The 21,957-nt window shown below is 38.9% G+C and overlaps 1 protein-coding gene across 9 annotated transcripts in view; it reads right to left on the bottom strand.

The window, feature by feature from the left end:
• The window catches only part of Nsd1 (nuclear receptor binding SET domain protein 1), a 171,221-nt gene that overhangs the window by 92,979 nt on the left and 56,285 nt on the right, over positions 1-21,957 (bottom strand). For all 9 annotated transcript variants that reach the window (XM_029562424.1, XM_017797582.2, XM_029562430.1 and 6 more), the window contains 3 exons: positions 15,014-15,138; positions 10,702-10,972; positions 7,982-8,091 (listed from right to left, as the gene is read on the bottom strand). In XM_029562424.1, coding sequence (XP_029418284.1) covers positions 7,982-8,091; positions 10,702-10,972; positions 15,014-15,138 — 506 coding nt within the window. The remainder of the gene's footprint in view (positions 1-7,981; positions 8,092-10,701; positions 10,973-15,013; positions 15,139-21,957) is intronic.

Here is a 21,957-nt window from a genome sequence, read left to right as displayed (position 1 = left end):
AACAATTTCCTTCTATAATGATTATACATTATATGGATGATATTTTATTTGCTACTAAAGATGATCAATTATTAAATAGTTTGCTATCTATAGTTACTAGACATCTTGCTGAGTATGGATTAATTATAGCAGAGGATAAGATACAAAGAGACGAAGCCTTATCACTATTTAGGGTATGTTTTAAAATGGCAACATATATATCCACAGTTGGCAAAAATTCGATTAGAGAATTTAAAAACCTTAAATGATTTTCAAAGACTTTTAGGGGATATTAATTGGCTTCGCCCTGTACTTGGTATTCGTACTCATAAGTTACACAATTTATTTCAAACTCTTCAGGGTGATCCTGCCCTTGATAGTCCTAGAGAATTAACACAATTAGCAAAGCACGAGCTGGAATATGTTGAATTTGCTATAAAACATAAATTTCTAGAATGAGTAGACATTGGTAAACCTATTGATTAGATTATTCTATCTACTCTTCATTATCCTACTGCCGTGTTAGCTCAAGATGAGAATCTTTTAGAATGGATAAATACTAAACACACGTTTCCAAAAACGATCATTAAATATGAGGAATTGCTTGCTACATTAATTATGCAAGGTTGTAATAGGAGTATTGCTATAAGTGGAACAGATATACATGATATTTATATTTCTGTACCTCAAGATTATTTTCAGTTCTTGTTTGCAAGAACTGACGCATTACAAATAGCCTTAGCAGACTTTGTAGGATTAATACATTATAATAAACCTGCTGGTGCTTTTTGGCAGTTTCTTCAAACTCATCCTTTCGTAGTGAATCCAATTATAGCTGAGTACCTATTGCTAATGCAATTACTGTTTTTATTGATGGAACAAAATCAGGAAGGTGTGCTTTTTGGGTGCATGATCACTTATATAAAGTTTTCTTTACACCTTATACTTCAGCACAGCAAAATGAATTGCAAGCAGCTGTATATGCTCTTCAATATTTTCCTCAAGCTTGTAATTTAATTACTGATTCAGCATACGTTAGTTATGTACTGAAGAATATTTTTTCTGCAGTAATTTCTCAGGTTAAAGCACCATTGGATACTCTCTTTACTTCTGAAAAACAATTACTAAGGCAATGTGTCAATCCTTTGTATGTTATGCATATACGTTCTCATAGTAATCTTCCAGGACCACTTACAGAAGGCAACGCTAAAGCTGATCTTTTTGTCTCTTTTGTTGATGCACAAGCTGATCATGATGCTAGACACACTAACGCTGGATTTTTACATAATTATTATAAAATACCATATAGACAAGCACAACAAATTATTAGACGCTGTTCAGTGTGTCGCCCTTTACATCTTCGAACATTGCCTACTGGAGTTAATCCTCGTGGTCAACAGCCTAATGATTTATGGCAAATGGATGTTACTCATGTACCTGCTTTTGGAAGGTTAAATTTCCTCAGACCTTGACATCTTCGAACACCGCCCACTGGAGTTAATCCTCGTGGTCAACAGCCTAATGATTTTTGGCAAATGGATGTCACTCATGTGCCTGCTTTCGGACGGTTGCAATATTTATATGTTACTATAGATACTTATTCTAAGTTTGTTTGGGCTACTCCTCTTACTGGAGAAACTACCAACAATAGTATTGAACATTTGTTGGCCTGTTTTGCTGTTATGGGAATTCCAAACACCCTTAAAACAGATAATGCTCCTGCTTATACCAGCAGGTGATTTAGAAAATTTCTGGAATTCCATTAGATTAATCACATAACTGGAATTGAATATAATCCTCAAGGACAAGCTATAATAGAACGAACTAATGGATATATTAAAATGTATATTAAAAAATTAAAAGGAAGGAATTATACACCAGATTATGAGGAATTTAGAACCTTAGGACGGAGGAATTATAAGTTATTAATATATGAAATATTGTTTATTATCAACTTCCTAAATCTCCCCCAAGGAGAAGTTTTATCTCGTGCAGATAAGCATTTTTTACAGGAATCATCACTCCCACCTGATCCAGTGGAAGTCTGGATTAAGCCAGGAGAATCTCAAGATTGGATACCAGGAAAATTATTGATTCCAGGCAAAGGGTATGGTTTTGTCTCTACAGGAAATGGAGTCTCCTTCTGGCATCCTGGCCGATGGATCCGTTTGCAGACTCCGACCAATGAAGACGGTGGTGCGGCGCAAGGATCGAGAGATGTCACTCCAAATGGCGACATCATCAGGAAAGGTTATCATCTCCCACTTGGGGTCAAATGAACGCCTTGCTTTCTAAGGCTTGGTCTGTGGTTCGGAATGCAGGAAAGGAGTTTACCCCAGAACATCTATTTCTAGCTATGTGCACTTTGATTATTTGCCCTTCTGCCGTTGAAGCTGAGGTAATATATTGGGCTCATGTACCTAATCCCCCTCTTCTTCGTCCTTATACTCGGAAGGAACCTATCATAGTAGTTACAACTTTTCCTATGAATGTGTTATCTCCACCTTATGGAACAGGTCAGCCAGATTATCCTAATGAAGAAGGGACTTTTTTTAATTATACTCAATTTGTGTCTCCTGATATTATGTGCTTTGGATTTCCTCCTTGTTATCCTATAAGACAGTAAAACTGGATTGTTCCTGGAGGTACTTGGGATGGGAGTCGTGCACGTATGGTGTGCTTCTCGGCTAAGTCTGTAGGTCCTGATTGGACAGAATATGAGGACACAGATGCCCCAGTTTTGTTAGAATGTGAAGGTTTTTCTTATAATCGGATAAAGGACTATAAACCTTTGGTATGGCAAAATTGTAGAGGGATGAAAGGGAAAAGTTATAGGTCTCAAAATCATACTTGGATTGCTGTTCCCATGAATAATCATATAATGAATGATAGACTTATGGCTTGGGTGGATGGAGGAATAGCTAATCCTCGACCTCAGATGAGAATAGGATCAAGATTATATTGTCCTCAATTGAATGTATGGAAATTATTAGCTGCTCTTAAGCCTGTGGATATTCTAAATGATACTTATGCTGGTACTAAGTCTTCTTCTGCATTTTACAATTTTTTTAAGGTTAAAACCTATAATTTTATGGCTTGTGTACATTTCCCTTTAGTAATATTAATAGGACCTATAATCATACAGGGAATGAAGTTATAATGTTATGCTCGTGTACATTTCCCTTTAGTAATATTAATAGGACCTATAATCATACAGGGAATGAAGTTAACTTGTCAAAATTGTCGTTTATATACTTGTCTTAATAACTCTATATTGTTTAATCAATCTTTTGAATCAGTTATGATTTTAACTCAACGAAATTCTTTATGGATTCCAGCGAAGATGCATCATCCCTGGGAAAACAGTCCTGTTCAAGGATTAATTATGCAATTTTTCAAAAGACTGTTACGACGAGGCAAACGTATGACTGGCTTGATTGTTGCTGCTATTTTGGGACTTATCGCTTTAGCTGCTACTGCTACTACTGCTGGTGTGGCACTTCAGAAGTCTGTTCAAACGCAAGACTTTATTGAACAGTGGCATGATGATTCTCATAAGCTTTGGACACGTCAGGCTCAGATTAACTCACAACTACAAGAAGAAATTGTGGCTTTACAAGGGGGGTTACATTGGCTGGAAAATAAGTTATTGGAATTACAAAAAACGATGCAGTATGTATGTGATTGGAATTCTTCTCAAATTTGTATTATCCCATATAAATATAATGATTCTAAGTATGAATGGGAAAATACAGAATTGTATATTCAAGGTAAAATGGATAATGTAACCTTTAATGAAATACAATTACAGGAAGAGATTTATGAGATATTTTCGGAAGAAATACCTTCTACAAGTTCTGTTGATCAAGTAGCAATTACTTTAGCTAATACCCTTTCTGGTCTTGATCCTCGAGGATGGTGGCAAAGTTTCGCATAGTCTTGGATCTTCAGCTGTTACTTTTATAATACTCTTATGTGTAATGTTTATCAGGTATCGATGTGTTCTTGGAATCGTATCTCGCCTTACTAATAAGCAGTCTACTGAAACATTAGTTACCGCTTTGCATTATCACAATGAAAAAATGAAGGCTGAAAATAATAGGGAATCACTTCCGTTGTAAATGGTTTAGTTCCCTTTTATGTTTATGAAATCTTTATGGCAAATCAATGCTATTTTGACAAAGGCCGGTAGTCAAAGACGGGTAAGATCTTCTTGGAGAAAGTCAACCTAAGACAGGGCATAGTTGACGGAAACTGCATACCAATGACGGGTAAGACTTTGCTCTTGCGGAAGACAACCTAAGACAGGCATGGTCTTTCTGTCCAGAATTATAACCTGATCTGATGTTATAAAAAATAAAGGGGAATTGTGAAGGCTCAAGCTCTGATCTGGTGTACATTCAGAATAAGTTCTGACCTGAAATAAACTCAGACCTGGACCGGGAAACTTCAGTTCCCTGAGAACTTGGATGTTCTTCTGCAGTTATTCTTATCATATGACCGACTGTTCCTTGTACCTGATTAAAGGTACATAATAAAGCTACAAAGATATATAAGATCCCAAACAGGGCTGAGCCCTGGGAACCTGAAGATATTGTAAAGGTCAGGGAGGTACTACAAATGTCAGAATGAGATCATTTGGTCTGAGTAGAACATTTCTCTTCCTCTTGTTGTACTATAAATAAGGCTGATTCTTAGAATAAAGCATGCACTGGTTCACACTCCACTGCATCCCCTGAGTCCTGATTTCTTCTGCACCTATACCTTGGGGCCCTCAAGCACTTCAGGCTTGAATTGTGGTCACCAACCTGTGACATACCATGTGTGTGCAATGTCCATAAAGACCAGAAGAGAGCAGCAGATCCAGTTAAGGATAGCTGTTTGCTATCCTGTGGGGTGCTAGGAACCAAAACCAGGTCCTCTGCCAGCCAGCGCTATGCTCTGAGCCATTTCTCCAGCCCCATCTTTTCAAAACTTCTCTTCTTGTTCTTAAAAAAAAAAAAAAAAAAAAAGGGGGGGGGGGGCGGGGACTGGAGAGATGGCTCAGTGGTTAAGAGCACTGGCTGCTCTTGCAGAGAACTGAACACTCACACAGCAGCTAACAACTGTCCCTAACTCCAGTTCCAGGGGATTTGATACCCTCTTGTGGCCTCCATGGGCACTGCATGATACCAGCGCACTTACACATGTGCAAGCAACACACTCATGCACATAAAATAAAAATAAGGAGCTGGAGAAATGGCTCAGCAGTTAAGAGCACTAACTGCTCTTGCAGAGGACCAGGGTTTGATTCCCAACACCTACATGGCAGCTATGAACCGTCCTTAACTCCAGTTCCAGGGGACTCCAATGTGGCATTACACAACACAGGTGCACTCACATACATGCAGGCAATACACTCATACACATAAAATAAAAATAAATAAAATTTTAAAAAATAAAAATAATAAAATATCTAGAGAAACAAAACAAAACAAAAAACAGGTTCTCCCTGTAGCCCCAGCTGTTTATCTTACTACATAGACCCGGCTGGCCTTGATCTCACAGAGATCTACCTGCCTCTGTCTCTACACCACACCCTAAAAAAAAAAAAAAATTCTCTCTATATATATTTTTTACATTTCTTTATTGTGTGCTATAGGGAATGGGGACATGCATGCCACAGTGGGCCTGTGTATAGCTCAAAGGACAACATGCATGTTTCCTTCCTTCCACAGATCATTAGGCTTAGCAATTAAGTGCCTTTACCCACTGAGCCATCTCTCCAGCAAATTTTCTGAAGCTATTTTTCTATTACAGAATTAATTTTCTAATCGATGCTGGATTTGTTGTGATTCAAATGCACATCTCTAAGTGCAAAACCATAAACTCAAATATTTTAAGAAATTACAACAGAGCTAGGTAATGGCTGAGATGTTACAGAAAAAGTAACAGTATAAGAATAGACTAGTAGCTCAAGATAAGTAATACAGAATGAAGGTAAGAGGTTTTCAGCCTAGGCTATATAGTGAGTTCCCGGCCAGATGAGGCTTGTGTAAAAACCTGTCTAAAAATAAGTAAATATAAAATAAATATATGTACAAGCTTTATTGTAATAATAAAGCATGTTAAATTTTTTTCTCTTAAAAAGACAATCTAAAGCTTGACCTGTACAGGCCTATAATAAAAGCTCCAGGGAATCTGAGGTAAGAGGATCTCAAATTCAAGAATAGCCATTGTGATCAAGTGAATGCAAGGCCGGTCTAGGCAATTTAGTGACACCCTGTCTCAAAGGTAAGAAGAGGACTAGAAATATAACTCAAGAATGTATGTTAACCATATGTGAGGCCCTAGGTTTAATCCTCAGTACTGTCAGAAGGAAAATAGAAGAAAAAAAAAAAAACCTGAAGCCAGTTCACATTAAGGTTATGTAATTGCAACTGTTTTAAATATAGGCTCTCAGACAGATACAACCAGGCCCCTGCCCATCTTACCAATAACAGAAATATTTGAACACTTTTGTATGTTTCAAAATAAGAATTACTATAAATACTATTTTCTCCTACTTATATATAACATATGATAAAGTCTAATTTTTAAATTAGGCACAGTAAAATACTGATAACTAATAGTAAAATGGCAAAATTATCATGTACTGTAATGTTATGTGAATACTGCTGCACTTGCTCTATCTTAAAATATCTTACTGCACTTTACACACCAGATTCCATTTGTCTACCCACGTTTTATGCCCTGGTCCCTCCTTTGAAATATTATATGTTTTTTACTGCACATTCTCCTCTAAGAAGGCACATTTTCATCGCAAAGAAGACTTGCTTTAGAGTGTCACTTCTCCTTAATCAACTTCTCCCACATTGCTGGAGATGTGGCACCAGCTTTCTCATAGGCAGATACCGCCTCTCCAGCAACTTTTAGATATTTCAGTTCAAACATATTCCTGAATCTGTGTAACTCTACTTTGCTCATAAAAACACTTTCATGTTACTAAGTTTTTATAATAGCTCAATTCTTTGGGGCACACCACCATGCCATCAGCTGGAAAGAACATATTTTCTGATTCATGTCTTCCACTCACAAATGCAATGGTCTATGCTGGGCATGGTGGTACATGCCTTTAATCCCAGCACTTGGGAGGCAGAGCAGGTAGATCTTTGTGAGTTCGAAGCCAGCCTAATCTACATAGTGAGTTCCAGGACAGCTAGGGCTACAGGGAGATCCTGTCTCAAAAAGACAAACAAACAAACAAAACAAAACAAAACAAAAATGCTATGGTCTTTTCCATTTTAACTGAGCACTTTATCACATATTTGGATTGTGACTTCTATTTTTAGATGTGACATTGAAAGCTAGACAAATGTCTTAATAATGATTCTTAATAATTTTATAATCATTTTTAATGTATTTCTCAGTACGATCAACATATATTTTTTTTCTTATTATCTCAAGAACATTTACCTTTACACTTGAAGAACATACCAATTTTTTTTTTAATCCAATTGGCCAGTATCACTTTGCCTACTCTTTGAAATTATTATTAAGTCAAATAAGGGTTACTTGAACACAAGCACTGTGATATCATGACAGCTGATTCAATAACATATATAGCTACAAGGGTGGAAAGCCTGGACAAAGGAATGAGTCACATGAATGACACGATACTATATCACACACTATTCTTCTGTACTTCTGTAATTTGTATTTAATATTACTTGGAACTATGGAAAGTTCATGAAACCACAAACAAGAAAGGATGACTCTAAATGTACATCAATGATACAACTACTACTAAAGAAGGGTTTTTGTGGGGGGGGGGCTTTTTGAGACAGGGTCTCCCTGTAGCCCCAGCTTTCCTGGAACTCACTATGTAGACCAGGCTGGCCTCAAACTCACAGAGATCCGCCTGCCTCGGCCTCCCAAGTGCTGGGCGTGCACCACCACGCCTGGCCAAACATATTGTTTTTTAAATAAATCACATATTTTACAATTGACAAAAACAACATACCTTTCTAGAAAAGCCAAGATCTCCCTTCTTAGGCATAAATCCAGGGTCTAAATCATTGGATTCAAGAAGTTTCTTAGTTGGTTTCCTTTGACGCTTACTTTCATAATTTCCTGAAATGCACATAATTTTCCTTAGATGACAAATTGAAAACAAGCTAACTTTGAAAAACTAAAATTGTATAATACAAAGAGTAACAATCTTGCTTGCATTTTTTTTTTTCATGTTATAAAGAAAGGCAAAATGGAAATAAATTTATTTTAATGAAAAGAATTTTTGGGGGGGAGGGTCTTTTTGATACAGGGTCTCCCTGTAGCCTCAGCTAGATTGGAACTCACTATGTAGACCAGGCTGCCCTCAGGTCTCCCAGAGATTAGCCTGCCCCTGCCACCAGAATGCTGGGATTAAAGGCGTGTGACAAAATGCCCAGCTGAAAAAAATAGTTCTAAATTAAGATACAAACTAAATGTAAAGATAATAGAGAGAGAAAGAGAGAGAGAGAGAGAGAGAGAGAGAGAGAGAGAGAGAGAGAGAGAGAGTGTGTAAATCACAGAATAAAGGCAAAATCAAAAGCACTAAACTGCATTTACAACAATTAATTGGTGGTAAAACCAAAGGATGGAAAAACAAAGCAGAGCCAGGTTTCTGGGCTTAAATGGATCAGGACTATAATATTTATTCTGTCCCTAAAAGTGTATATAAGTTAAGTATAAAGATACCTAAGTACTGTAAAAGACTGCTCTTAAAAACTACATCAGGCGGGGTGTGGTGATGCACACCTTTGATCCCAGCACTTGGGAGGCAGAGGCAGGCAGATCTCTGTGAGTTCAAGTCCACCCTGGTCTACATAGTGAGTTCCAGGCCAGCTGGGGCTATAGGGAAACCAAAAAAAAAAAAAAACCTACATCAGAGAGTTAAATATGATATACTACCCATTGGCTCCCAGTGCTTAAGAGGCTGAGGAACAGCTGGGCATGGTAGCGCAGGCCTTTGATCCCAGCACTTGGGAGGCGGAGGCAGGCAGATCTCTGTGAGTTCAAGGCCACCCTGGTCTACATAGTGAGTTCCAGGACAGCTGGGGCTACAGGGAGACCCTGCTTAAAAAGATGACAAAAATAAAAATAAAATCTTTTAGGGGTCCAACATGATGATTCAGTATATAAAGGCACTTAATGCCAAGACTAATGACCTGAGTTCAATCCCTGGGACCCCTAGGTGGTGGAAGGAAAAGGCTGACTCCTGTGAATTGTCTTTGGCCTCTGCTCCACACACGAGTTATAAGACTCTTGCACTCATGAGTACAGTCCTACACATAAAAATGCACTGAAGGAGCTGGAGAGAACCAGTTAAGAACACTGGTTGTTCTTGCAGAAGACCCAGGTTCAAATCCCAGCACCCACATGGCAGCTAACAACTGTCCATAACTCCAGTCCTAGAGGATCCGGCAGCCTCTTCTAACCTCCAAGGGCATTGCACGACATGGGTGCATTTACCTACATGCAGGCAATACACGCATACACATTTAAAAAAAATCTGGGCATGGTGGCGCCCGGTCTACATAGTGAGTTCCAGGCCAGTCAAGGCTACACAGCAAGATGGTGTCTCAAAAAAAAACAACCTCCCTCCCCAAAAACAAGACACTTGCATAGCAAAAAATAAAATAGTTGAAATATCCAATAATCAAAAGATGAGAGGTATAGTACATTTAGATTTACTTCTTCCCAGGTGACAAATTATAAAGTGAGAAGCACCTGTAATTAACCACTAGCGATACTGAAGCACAGTAGATGTTAACTATTTGTTCACAACTGTAACATTATACATTATTATTTCTGGTGGGATTTTTTTTGTGTGTGTGTATGTGTGTGCATGTGTTCAGGTACACATGCACATGTGTGCACATGCATGTAGAGGCCCGAAGTCAACCTCACATGCTGCTCCTCAGAAGCTGTCCACTTTGCTTTCTGAGACAGCGTCTCTCACTGTGGCCAGGAGCTCACCAATTAAGCTAGGCTGCCAGACAACCTCCAGGAATCCAGTCTCTGCCTCCATAGTAATGGGATTACAAACATGCACCACCATGCTAGATTATTATAACATGAGGAATGGGAACAAACTGAGGTCCTCCTGGTTGTATAGCAAGTACTTTACTAAACAATCTGTTTCTCCAGTCCTAATTATCTCTAGTTTATACATGATGAAACAATTTTAGAGATTAAGCAGCTGCCCAAGGAACAAATGAACAGGTAGTTAGTAGGTGAAAAAGGTATCAAGTGGTTTATTCCACTAGTGCGCAGCTCTCCTACCCAAACTGTTACCTTGCTTGTTTACTTGTAGCTGATCAATATTCATGAAAGGAAAAATAAAGCAAGTAAGGCAGTTTTTAAAAATGTCTTCTTCAGACTACCACAGATTCACTTGTGGCCAGAAGCTATAGCAAATTAGTCACTGTTGTAGGTATTTCCTAGAACAAAATTAGGTAGTTTGTTCTACATAATAAAAAATGGTGCATGCCTTTAATCTCAGCACTTAGGAGACAGGGGGAGGCCAATCTCTGTAAGTTCGAGGCCAACCTGGTCTACACAGTGAGTTCTAGGCTACTTGGTTGCAGGGAGCACCTGTCTCAAAAACAAACAAAAACTTAGTTGTAGGACAAAACACAGAAATTTACTACTCCATCCAATCATATTTACTTATATACTTAGAACTCATCCCCACCTTACCTGGTGTTTTAACAAGCAATTCCTCAGACTCAAGGGCAGGCCGCGGAGAGACTTCTGGAGCCACAGGTACAGACAAGGTAAGCTGTGGCAACTCAGCATGTCCACCTACAAGATCTGACTGAGCCAAGGGCCCTTCCAAACATGGAGCCTCTCTTTCAAGAACTGGAGGCTCGTCTTTGGTTGAAATCAAAGAATTCTCATCCACCTGCTTGTTCTGAGCACTAGATCGACATCGGGCTAGAAGGCTTTCCTCTTCACAGCGGGAACTTACCTAAACACAGTAAAAAGCAAACAGAAGACAAAGGCCACAGTGTTTATAATTTATTTTAAAAAATAATACTGATTAAATACTTAAAGACAAATGAGATTCAAACACTTGCTATGACATACATGAAGTTTAAGGACATTATGGTAGCAAAGGGAAATAAGCCAAACACAAAATTAAGTATTATACAATTCCACTATGATGAGTCACCTAAAAGAATCAAACTCACAGAGTTGAAAAATATAATACTGGTTGTCAGGGACTGACAAGAGCAAAGGAAATTATCTGGTCACTAAATACTGATTTTCAGTTTAGGAAGATAAAATACTTCTACAGGTTAATGATAGCGATGGTTGCATAATAGCATGGCTTTATTTAATGTCATGGAACTGTACATTCAGAACAGTTACTATGATAGAGTTTGTGACATATTTTACCATAATTTAAAAAGAAAAAAATACATGATGGATACATGGAAACTATAAAAATTCTATAATGATAAGCCAAAGAATGAAGAAAATGAAAGCTTGTCCCAATGTTACCAATTAAAACTACCAACTCCCTAATTAAAATTAGTCATTAATGTGAAAGAAATAAGCATTTATTTACTTTTAAAGGATTCAGAGTCTAGTTAACAAAAAAGATTGCTAGCTAGAAGTAGAAGACATGAGGGGCTGGAGAGACGGCTCAGGGGTTAAGAGCACTAACCGCTCTTGCAGAGGACCTGGGTTTGGTTCCCAACATCCACATGGCAGCTAACAATCGCCTGTAACTCCAGTTCCAGGTGATCTAACACCCTCTTCTGACCTCCACAGGCATTGTACAACACGGATGCACTTAAACACAAGCAGGCAATATACTAATACGCATAAAATAAAAAAAAGAGCTGAGCGTGGCAGTGCGTTTTGTCCCAGCACTCAGGAGGCAGGTGGATCTTGGTGAGTTCAAGGGCAGCCTGGTCTACACAGTGAGTTCCAAGCCAGCTGGGGCTACAGGGAGAACCTGTCTCAAAAAAAGCAAAAAAAAATTAAATAAAATATTTAAAAGTAGAAGAAATGAAAAAAATCTCAATGGGGGACATTCCTCTGCAACCAAAATACATAAAAGGGTAAAATGAAGAGAGGGCCATCTACTAAGTTCAAACAGGAAATAAACGAGCTGAGTGACATATATGAGAATGCAACCACATAGATCCTGAAATTTTCTATGTCAATTTAAACAAACTAGCACTTTATTAACATATAAATATGCTAAATTGGTTCTGTTCTGATGTTCCTGGAAGTGTACATTATTTGGTAATGTATTGTTAAAATGCCTTTACAACTGGGATAAAGCTCAATGGTAGAAAACTTGCATAGTATGTGAGACGTACATCATAAAACAAAGAATCAAAATGGTTTCAATTTACAAATGAAGTCCTTCAGCCCAAACAAAAATTATTTTAAAGATGAATAAAGCAACATAATTTAGTATTTACTTATTTACTCTTTTTTTTTTTTTTTTCTCCTCCTCTTTTTGAGATAAGGATTCCCTATAGCCGCAGCTGGCCTGGATTTGCTAATAGAGACTAGGCTGGCATTTATTTAGTTTTTTAGAGAAAGGGTCTCTCTGTAGTCCCAGCTGGCCTGGAACTCACTATGTAGACCAGGCCTGCTTTGCCTCCTGAGTGCCGGGATTAAAGGCATGTGCCACCGTGCCCAGCTCATAATATTTGTTTTAAAAGTTGGCAAGAGGGGGGCTGGAGAGATGGCTCAGCGGTTATGATCATTGATTGACTGCTCTTGTAGAGAACCCAGATTCGATTTGCAGCACTCACATGGCAGCTAACAGTCATCCATTAACTTCAGTTCTAGGGGATCTGATGCCTTCTGACCTCTACTGCACTGCACTATACGGATGCACTTATATAAGTGTAGGCGCTACATCCATACACATAAAAATAACCAAAAAAAAAATTTGGGGGGCGGGGGGGGCTTTTTGAGACAGGGTCTCCCTGTAGCCCCAGCTGTCCTGAAACTCACCATGTAGACCAGGCTGGCCTTGAACTTACAGAGATCCACCTGCCTCTGCCTTCCGAGTGCTGGGATTAAAGGCGTGGGACATCACGACTGGCAACAAAATATTTAATCTTTTTTTTTTAAATTATTTTTATTTTATGTGTATGAGTGTATTGCCTGCATGTAAGTAAGTCAGTGCACCCGTGTCATGCAATGCTGCAGAGGTCAGAAGAGGGCTTTGGATTCCCCTGGAACTGGAGAAGGATGGTTTGCAGCCGCCATGTGGGTGCTGGAAATCGAACCCGGGTCCTCTGCAAGAGCAGTCAGTGTTCTTAACCACTGAGCCATCTCTCCAGCCCCAACAAAATATATTTTTAAAACAATGTTGGCAAGAGGGAGAGGATGTGATGGTTCAGTGAGTAAAGAACTTTGCTGCTAAGTATGACAAACTTGAGTTTGATCCATGGGATCCACATGTTGGAAACAGGAAATAATTCAAACAAGTTGTCTTCTGACTTTGACATGTGCACCTATCCACACACTTACACACCTATAGACCACACACACACACACACACACACACACACACACACACACACACGATATAGAGACGAACACACAAATAAATGTAATTTCTTTTTAAAAGGCTGGCTGGGGGGACGGGAGAATGGAGAGACAGGTCAGTGGTTAAGAGTACTGGCTGCTCTAGCAGTGGACCTAGGTTTGATTCCCAACACCTACATGGAGCTCATAACCATCCGTAACTCCAGTTCCAAAGGATCCCTCTTCTGACCTCCTCGGGCATTGCACAACACAAGTGCACTTAACATGCAGGCGATACACTTATACATATAAAGAAATTAAAATGTTAATTTTTTTTTCGTTTTTTTTGAGACAGGGTCTCCCTGTAGCCCCAGCTGGCCTGGAACTTGTGTAGACCAGCCTGGCCATGAACTCACAAAGATCCTCCTGCCTCTGCTTCTGGAGTGCCGGGATTAAAGGTGTGTGCCACCACACCTGGCTTAAAATATTCTTATTTTTAAAAAGTTTGGCTAGGGAGATGGTTCTGTGGGTAAAGTGCTTGCTACACAAGCATGAGGACCTTGAGTTTGATTCCCCAAAACCTACATAAGCCAAACAGGGTAGTACAAGTCTGCAATTCCAGCACTAGTAAAAACAAATCAGAGTTGGAGATGGGAAAACTCCAGGAAGCTCCTGGACCAACTAGCCTGGTGTATATAGTGGAAAAAAACAAGAGGCCCCCATTTCAAAGAAAGTAGAAGGTGAGAACCAACACTTGAAGTTGTTCTCAGTGTTACATACAATGCATGTGTACCATGGCCTGTTCAGGGAACTGTCTGCCTGCACTCACATATACAAATGAGTGCACACCAAAACAAACAAAAAATTTTAAAATAAAGCAACTCTCCCTTTGAAAAGCCCACATTCATTCTATCAGATGCACTTTAATCTCTCTCTGGAAATACCTTTCTCTCTGTAATAAATCCAACTTTACTTCATTAAGAAAAGGATAAAATTACATGTATTTTATCTTATGATTTATTTGAAAAAGATTCTATTTTTATTTTTAATTATGTCTATGTGTCTGTAGATGAATGTGACTGCAGATGCCCAGACAGAAAAGAAGAGGGCACTGGAGCTAGAGTTACATGCAATTGTGTTTGCCTGATGTGGGTGGCTAGGAACTGAACTTGGGTCCTCTGTAAAAGGAGTACACTCTCTATAAAAGATGATTCCTAAAAAGGAGTCATCTCTCCAGCCCTTGATCTGTTTCTTAGTGTTGTATCAGATCAACATTCCTAAGTACTTAATACTCTTCAAAAGCAAAGAGGGGTAAAAATATATATACATAGACATAATATGAAGCCTCATTTATATATTTCCTGAATCAAAAATACATGGTAGTACTACGCTAGAAGCTAATTTTTTTTTTTTTAAATGGACAAGATAACACTTAAGGAAACTGTCTTGTAAGGATAAAACAGGATACTGAAGGAAAACTGCAGTCATGTAAAATGTTGAATCATACCTTATGCACTTGCTCCTGTACCTTCTTTTGTTTTTTCTTTGGAGCAAATATCTGATCATATTCTTCTGTATATTCCAGAAGCCACTTGCTTGGCTTCCTAAGGCGTTTCTTCTCTGACCGCATGGCTGGAAGGAAAAATCATTTCAATTGTGACTAATTAATTCTATTACTTAATTAAATCCACACTTTCATGAACCCATCTCCACACTCTTGAAAGCAAATCCTTGCTTATTAACAATAAAGAGGCTCAAAATGACTTAAAAGATGTAAAAAAAAAAAAAAAAAAGGGGGGGGGGACTACAGAGACAGCTCAGGGAGTTAAGAGCATTTGCTGTCTTCTGGAATACCTGCGTTCAAGTCCTAGCACCCACATGGCAAGGCTCTGGCTTTGTCATTCTCTTCCAGGCTCTGTGGACACTACACACACCAGTAAATATACCGGCTATCAAAACACTTGTACAAATTAAAAAATTACCAAAAAAAAAAAAAATGTAAAAAAGAGTCTGGCTTAACAGGAAAATGCTTAAAATTATTTGCTATGGTTTATCACAAAAGTTGGAAGAGGGGCTTTTGTTACCCTATATAGTCCCCATATGTACAATTCCTCCAATCTTAAAGAAGAGTAAGCTGATATTAGTATTCTGTACACTAGTACAAACAAAGCTAACATACATCTAAATAAAATAGAGTACAGACAATCAAGTAAACTAGACAAAACACATGATCATGTCCTTTTTAAAAATATTTTATTATGTTTATTTTATATGTATGAGCATATTGCCTACATGTACGTAGGCACACATGTATCATGCAGTATCCGTGGAGGTCAAAAGAGAGCACTGGATCCCCTAGAACTGGAGTTATGGACAACTATTACTGCCATGTGGGTGTTGGAAACCAAACCCAGGTCCTCTGCAAGAGCAGCCAGTGCTCTAACCAACTGAGCCATCTCTCCAGGCCCCTGATCATATTCTTCTGAATAAGAAACACATAGCAACTGGGCATGGTGGCTGAGGCAAGAGAATTGCTGTAAGTTCAAAGCCAGCATGGGCTGCTTATACCTGAATTCCAGGTCAGCCTGAACTGAAGACACTGTTTCAAAAATACAACAACAATGCCATAAGGAACCAAACACATGGCTTCTAGAAGAATATATGAAATATGATTATCTGTTTAAGTATCCAGTTCTCACACTCAGGTACTTACCTCCAGCCTACTTTGTCCCTGTTTTAAAACCCGTAAAATGTTATAGTCATTTTACCACACTGAAGTTCCATAGGAACAGAGGCTGACACCTACATAATATAAGCTATGGCCTATGGAGGAGGCTAGAAGTATTTAACAAACTATGATAACCTCACAGGAAGCTGTTCCTGTCTCAGTTTTATGTGGTATTGCTGCTTTTTTTTCTCAATAATAAGCAATGCAATTAGCTCAAAAATTTGAAAGCCAGCCCAAGGAATACAGCAAGACCCCATCTCAGAAACAAAAAACACGGGGAGGAGGAAGCAAATCAAATGCTGCGGCCAAATATTAATAGGCTCAAATATGTATCAAAATTATATGCCTTGAACTGGAATGATGGCTCTGCAGTTAAGAACATTTGCTGTTCTTCCAGAGGACCTGGGTTTGATTCCCAGCACCCACCTGGAGGCTAATGACCATCTGTAACTCCAGTTCCAGGGGGATCTGACAGCATCTTCTGGACTCTGCAAGTCTTGTACAGACACACGGTATACTTACATACATACAGCAAAAAACTCAGACACATAAAATAAATAAAATATTTCTTAAAGCTGTACACCTCTATTGCTACCTATATAATTATGCAGCTACTTAAAATCTGAAAATCCCGGGGCTGGAGAGATGGTTCAGAGGTTAAAAGCACTAGCTGCTCTTGCAGAGGGCCCACGTTCAATTCCCAGCACTCACATGACAGCTAACAACTGTCCGTTCCAGTTCCAGGGGATTCCAACACCTTCTTCTGACTGCCTCAGGCATTGCATGACATAGGTGCACTTACACATATGCAGGCAATACACTCATACAGTAAAATAAAAATAATATTTTTAAAACTAAAACAAAGGAAGGCAAAGTAATCATGTTGCCCAAAGAATAACATCTGAAACCTTATCTTGGTACAAAACAAACCTTAGAAAAATTTTATCTATATGTTAATGACAATAATTTTAATGCTCTGGGACAACTATAATAGAGGGGCTGGAGAGATGGCTCAGTGGTTGAGAGCACTGGCTGCTCTTGCAGAGGAACCCATGTCAGTTCCCAGCACCCACATGGTGGCTAACCATGGTTTGTAACTCCAGTTCCAGGGACTCTGACAGCCTCTTCTGACCTCCTCGGGCATCACACAACCTGGGTCTAGTTATATACATGCAGGCAATACACTCATACATATAAAATTAAAATAATAAAATATTTAAAAAATAGATTATACTTTAGTAAATTCCCACTAGACATTCCATTCAAGTTTTCAAATACCAATAACATTTCTAATGAGGAGAGATGTTAAACAAATGATAAGAAATAACAGGAGTTCACTATTACCAGGGCAATGCTCAGTCATATAACTCAAGAATCTATAATTCTCACTAACCTGACAGGAAAAAACATGACATTCCCATTTTATTTACTTATTTTTAAATTCATTATTACTTTTAAATTGTGTGTGTGTGTGTGTGTGTGTCCCCATGTGTGGGTTTGTGCATGTGGGTACAGTGCTGGAGTTACAGGTTGCTGTGAGCCAAGCTGCCTGATGTGGGTGCTGGGAATCGCCTTTGAAGAACATGTACTCTTAACCTCTGAGCCTTCTCTCCAGCCCAGATAGTCCCATTTTAAAAATATTTTATTTAGCCAAGCATGGTAGTGCACACCTGTAATCTCAACTCTCGGGTGGCAAAGGCATATGGATCTTTGTGAGTTCAAGATCAGCCTGGTCTACATAGTGAGTTCCAAGCCAGCTCCACTACAGGGAGACCCTGTCTCAAAAAGACCAAAATAAATGAATTAAAAATATTGTATTATTTTTCTATTTTATGTTTATGAGTGTATTGCCAGCATGTGTGTAAGCGCACTTCTATCATGCATTGCCTGCGATCAGAAGGTGTTGGATCCCCCAGAACTGGAGTTATGGATGGTTGTTAGTTGCCATGTGGGTAGTGGGTCTGCTGTAAGAGCCGTCAATGCTCTTAACCTCTGAGCCATCTCTCCAGCCTGACATCCCCATTTTATAAAATGTAACCAAGGTTCAAACAGGAAAAGTGGCTCACCAAAATCCATTCATTTTACTTAGTCAATTATTGAGGTGGCAAGTCTAAAATTCCTCTTTTATTAAAATATCACCTCCCTTGGTCCCTCCCATCATGACCTCTCCTCACCTCCAATCTAAATCTCAATTCTAGATAGTCTCTTTCCTTTTCTTAAGTTTTGTGGCTGGTCTTATTCTCTTTCTTCTTGAGGCTGCTATTCCCACTCTGTGACAGAGATTTGCCTTTCTTATAGAAAATACTCAGATTAACCTTCAGTTTTCTAGCTCATTTCCTTAAGGCCACAAAAGAAAGTCAAAGGAATATAAAACATTGAATATTAGAGAAAAATCTGTACTCAATAAATCTTTTAGGTTTCTGCACAATCACATGCATTGCTCCCCACCAAAATCATGTAAAACAATCCCATAAAATTTCAAAGTTTGAGGTTGGAGAGATGGTTCAGTGGTTAATAGCACTGGCTGTTCTTACAGAGGACCCAGGTTCGATTTCTAGCATCTATGTGGCAGATATCAATCGTCCATAATTCCAGTTCCAGGGGCTCTGACTACTTCTGACCTCCACAGGCAATGCACGGCACAAGTGCACTTATTACATGCATGGAAAACAGTCATAATACACATTAAAAATTTTTTTCAGGAAAAAAACATTTCAGAGTTTGGAAAACTCTATCAATGAGACTTTTTTCTGTTTTAACAATGTTTTATAGAAATACAGTCACATTCTATTTTTTAATTATTAATTAATTAATTAGTAATAAGGTCTCATTATATGGCCCTGGCTAGCCTGGAAGTTGCTCAGCAAACCAGGCTCATTTCAAATTCAGTGTCTATCTGGCTTCCTCTGCCTCCAGAACACAGGGATTAAAGGTATACACCACCACACCCAGCACACTATTTACATATGGCCTTTGTCCTACAAGAAAGAGCTTAGTACTTAGAGACCATATACCTCTTAAAACTTAAAACATTTACTATCTGATACTTTAAGAAAAAAAATCATCCAAACTTTGCATAAATGAACAATAGTGTAACAAACTGTAAAAATAAAAATAACGTAAGTTATAGCACTTTTTTTTCGTCTTTTTGAGACAGAGTCTCCTTGTAGCCCCAACTGGCCTCAAACTCACAGAGATCCACCTGTCTCTGCCTCCAGAGTGCTGGGACTAAAGGTGTGTACCACACACCTGGCAGCACTTTTTTTTTTTTTTAAGACAGGGTCTTACTATGTAGTCCTAGCTGGCCTGGAACTGCAAATGTAGGCCATTTTCACAGCCTCAATTTCATAGCCTCAAATTCACAGAGATCTACCTGTCTCTGCCTCAGCCTCTAGGAGAGGCTGGCCTAAAGGCAGAAGTCACCAAGCCTGGCAGTAACAATTCAGAGAGGAAAGAATTTACCTAATCCATTTCCTGTTCCAAATGTACAACATTAGAACAAAAAAGTGATTTGGCAAGCTAAAGAGCAAATCAGGAACAAAAAGAACAGAACACTTTGAATAATGGTGGGCAATTTTAAGAGCCACGGGAATGACAAGCAAATGACTGGAGGGGTAAATTATATAAGCTGCACACAGGCTGAGCAGGAACAATAAACAAAACCAGAGCCAAAGCAAGCAGCCACTCAAAATCTAAGCAAAGAAACAGTATCTTATTCCTATTCTACAACTACAAACTTTCAAGAAGTTTTACTGTGTAGAATGGAGATACATTGCTTATGCTTTAAGTCTAGCAATAGCTTTTGGGCTCAGAGTGTACACACATCAGCTAAAATACTAAAATAGCCCAAAGTCAAAACAACCCAAATGGTAATCAATTGATGGAATGAATAAATAAAATGTGGTTTAAAAACCTATACTGAATACTATTCAGTAGTGAAAAGAAACATATCACAACATATAATCACAAAAATATTACGCCAGTGAGTAGGGTGATGTGACCAAAACACGACAGATTTTAAAAAGCAACACACAAGAAACCATGTAGAATATAAATACATTAATATGAAATGACCAGGGCTGGAGAGATGGCTCAGTAGTTAAGGCCACTTGGGAGGCAGAAGCAGGTAGATCTCTGTGAGTTTAAAGCCAGCTAGCTGGGGCTACAGGGAGACCCTGTCTCAAAAAGACAAAAAAAAAAAAAAAAAAGTTCTAAAACAAGTTTATGAGAATGACTGATTGCACACCTCACTAAATCTCACTAATTTTACTAAATCCGGCCCTTACCATAAAAATTTTATGGAAAGAAAATTGTTATTCAGAATAAAGTTACTCTTTAAAAAGTTTTTTAAAGGAGCAGCTGGAGAGGCGGCTTAGCAATTAAGAGCACTGCCTGCTCTTGCAGAGGAACCTTTAGTTTCCAGCACCTACAAGGTGACTAACAACAATCCTGAACTCCAGTTCTGGGGAATCCAACAACCTCTTTAGGCCTCTGCAGGAACTGCATGCATATGGTACATATACATACACGCAAGCAAAATACTCATAAAAGTAAACAAATTTAGGGGCTGGAGAGGTGGCTCAGTGGTTAAGAGTACTGGCTGTTGTTGCAGAGGACCCGGGTTCAATTCCCAGCACCCACATGGCATCTAACAACCGTCCATAACTCCAGTTCTAGGGTATCTGAAGCCTTCTTCTGACCTCCATAGGCATTGTACAACATGAATGTACTTATACACATGAAGGCACTCATGCACACTTACACTCGTACACATAAAATTAAAAAAAAATTTTAAGTTAAAAAAAAAAGTACCAGGAGCAAAGAGGTGGCACTTGAAATTCTTGAAAAATCTCCACCTACCTAAGAGACATGAATGAGAATCTTCCCCTTTATTATCTTCCCCCTCATTTCTCCCTGGCCCCACCCCCTAACCCCACCCCATCTTTTTGAAACAGGGTCTCTATAGCCCCAGCTGTCCTGAAACTCACTATGTAGACCAGGCTATCCTTGAATGCACTGAGAATCGCCTGCCTCTGCTGGGACTACAGGTGCCACCACGACCAGCTCTTTCCCCCTCATTTCTTTGAAACTAATCTATAAAGGCTAGACTGTAAAGGCATAAGACACTGATTTAAGAGTGTATCCTCCACTTCTATTTTGGGCAAAGAAGTTTCCTTCCCCGCAAGGGAAATGGAGGAGAAGATGATCAACTCCATCAAAGCTGAATTCATTTTCTACTTTTCCCATAGTACTGTAGTACTACTAACCAGTATCAGTCCTGCCATACCCATCAGTCCTCATTCATGTCAACTTTCCTAGTGCTGGAATCTCAAAGGTAAGACTGTTTTTTAAGTGCTAGGCATGGCGGTGCACACTTTTAATCCCAGCATTCAGGAGGCAGAAGCAGGAGGATCTCTTTGAGTTTGAGGCCAGCCTGGTCTACATAACCAGTTTCAGAACAGCTGTGGCTATAGGGAGACCTTGTCTCAAAAAGGTTATTAAAAACAAACAAACAAACAAAAAAAAAACATTTTAAGACAAGGAGTCCTTCCTAGTAGTATTAGTCCTTCCTATTTGCCTATATGGCAAGCTAAAATAGTTACATTTTTGGGTTGTAAAGGAAAAAGTCACTTTTTTGTTTCATTTTTGTTTTTTGAGACAGGATCTCAACATGTAGCCCTGGCTAGCCTCAAACTCAAATTCAAATCGATCTGCTGTCTCCT

This window comes from Nannospalax galili, unplaced genomic scaffold, assembly GCF_000622305.1.
Source record: "Nannospalax galili isolate Female #2095 unplaced genomic scaffold, S.galili_v1.0 scaffold1115, whole genome shotgun sequence".
NCBI classification, from domain to species: Eukaryota; Metazoa; Chordata; class Mammalia; order Rodentia; family Spalacidae; genus Nannospalax; species Nannospalax galili.
The sequence above is the reverse complement of the archived record's forward strand: the minus strand, read 5'-3'. Positions and strand labels throughout refer to the sequence as shown.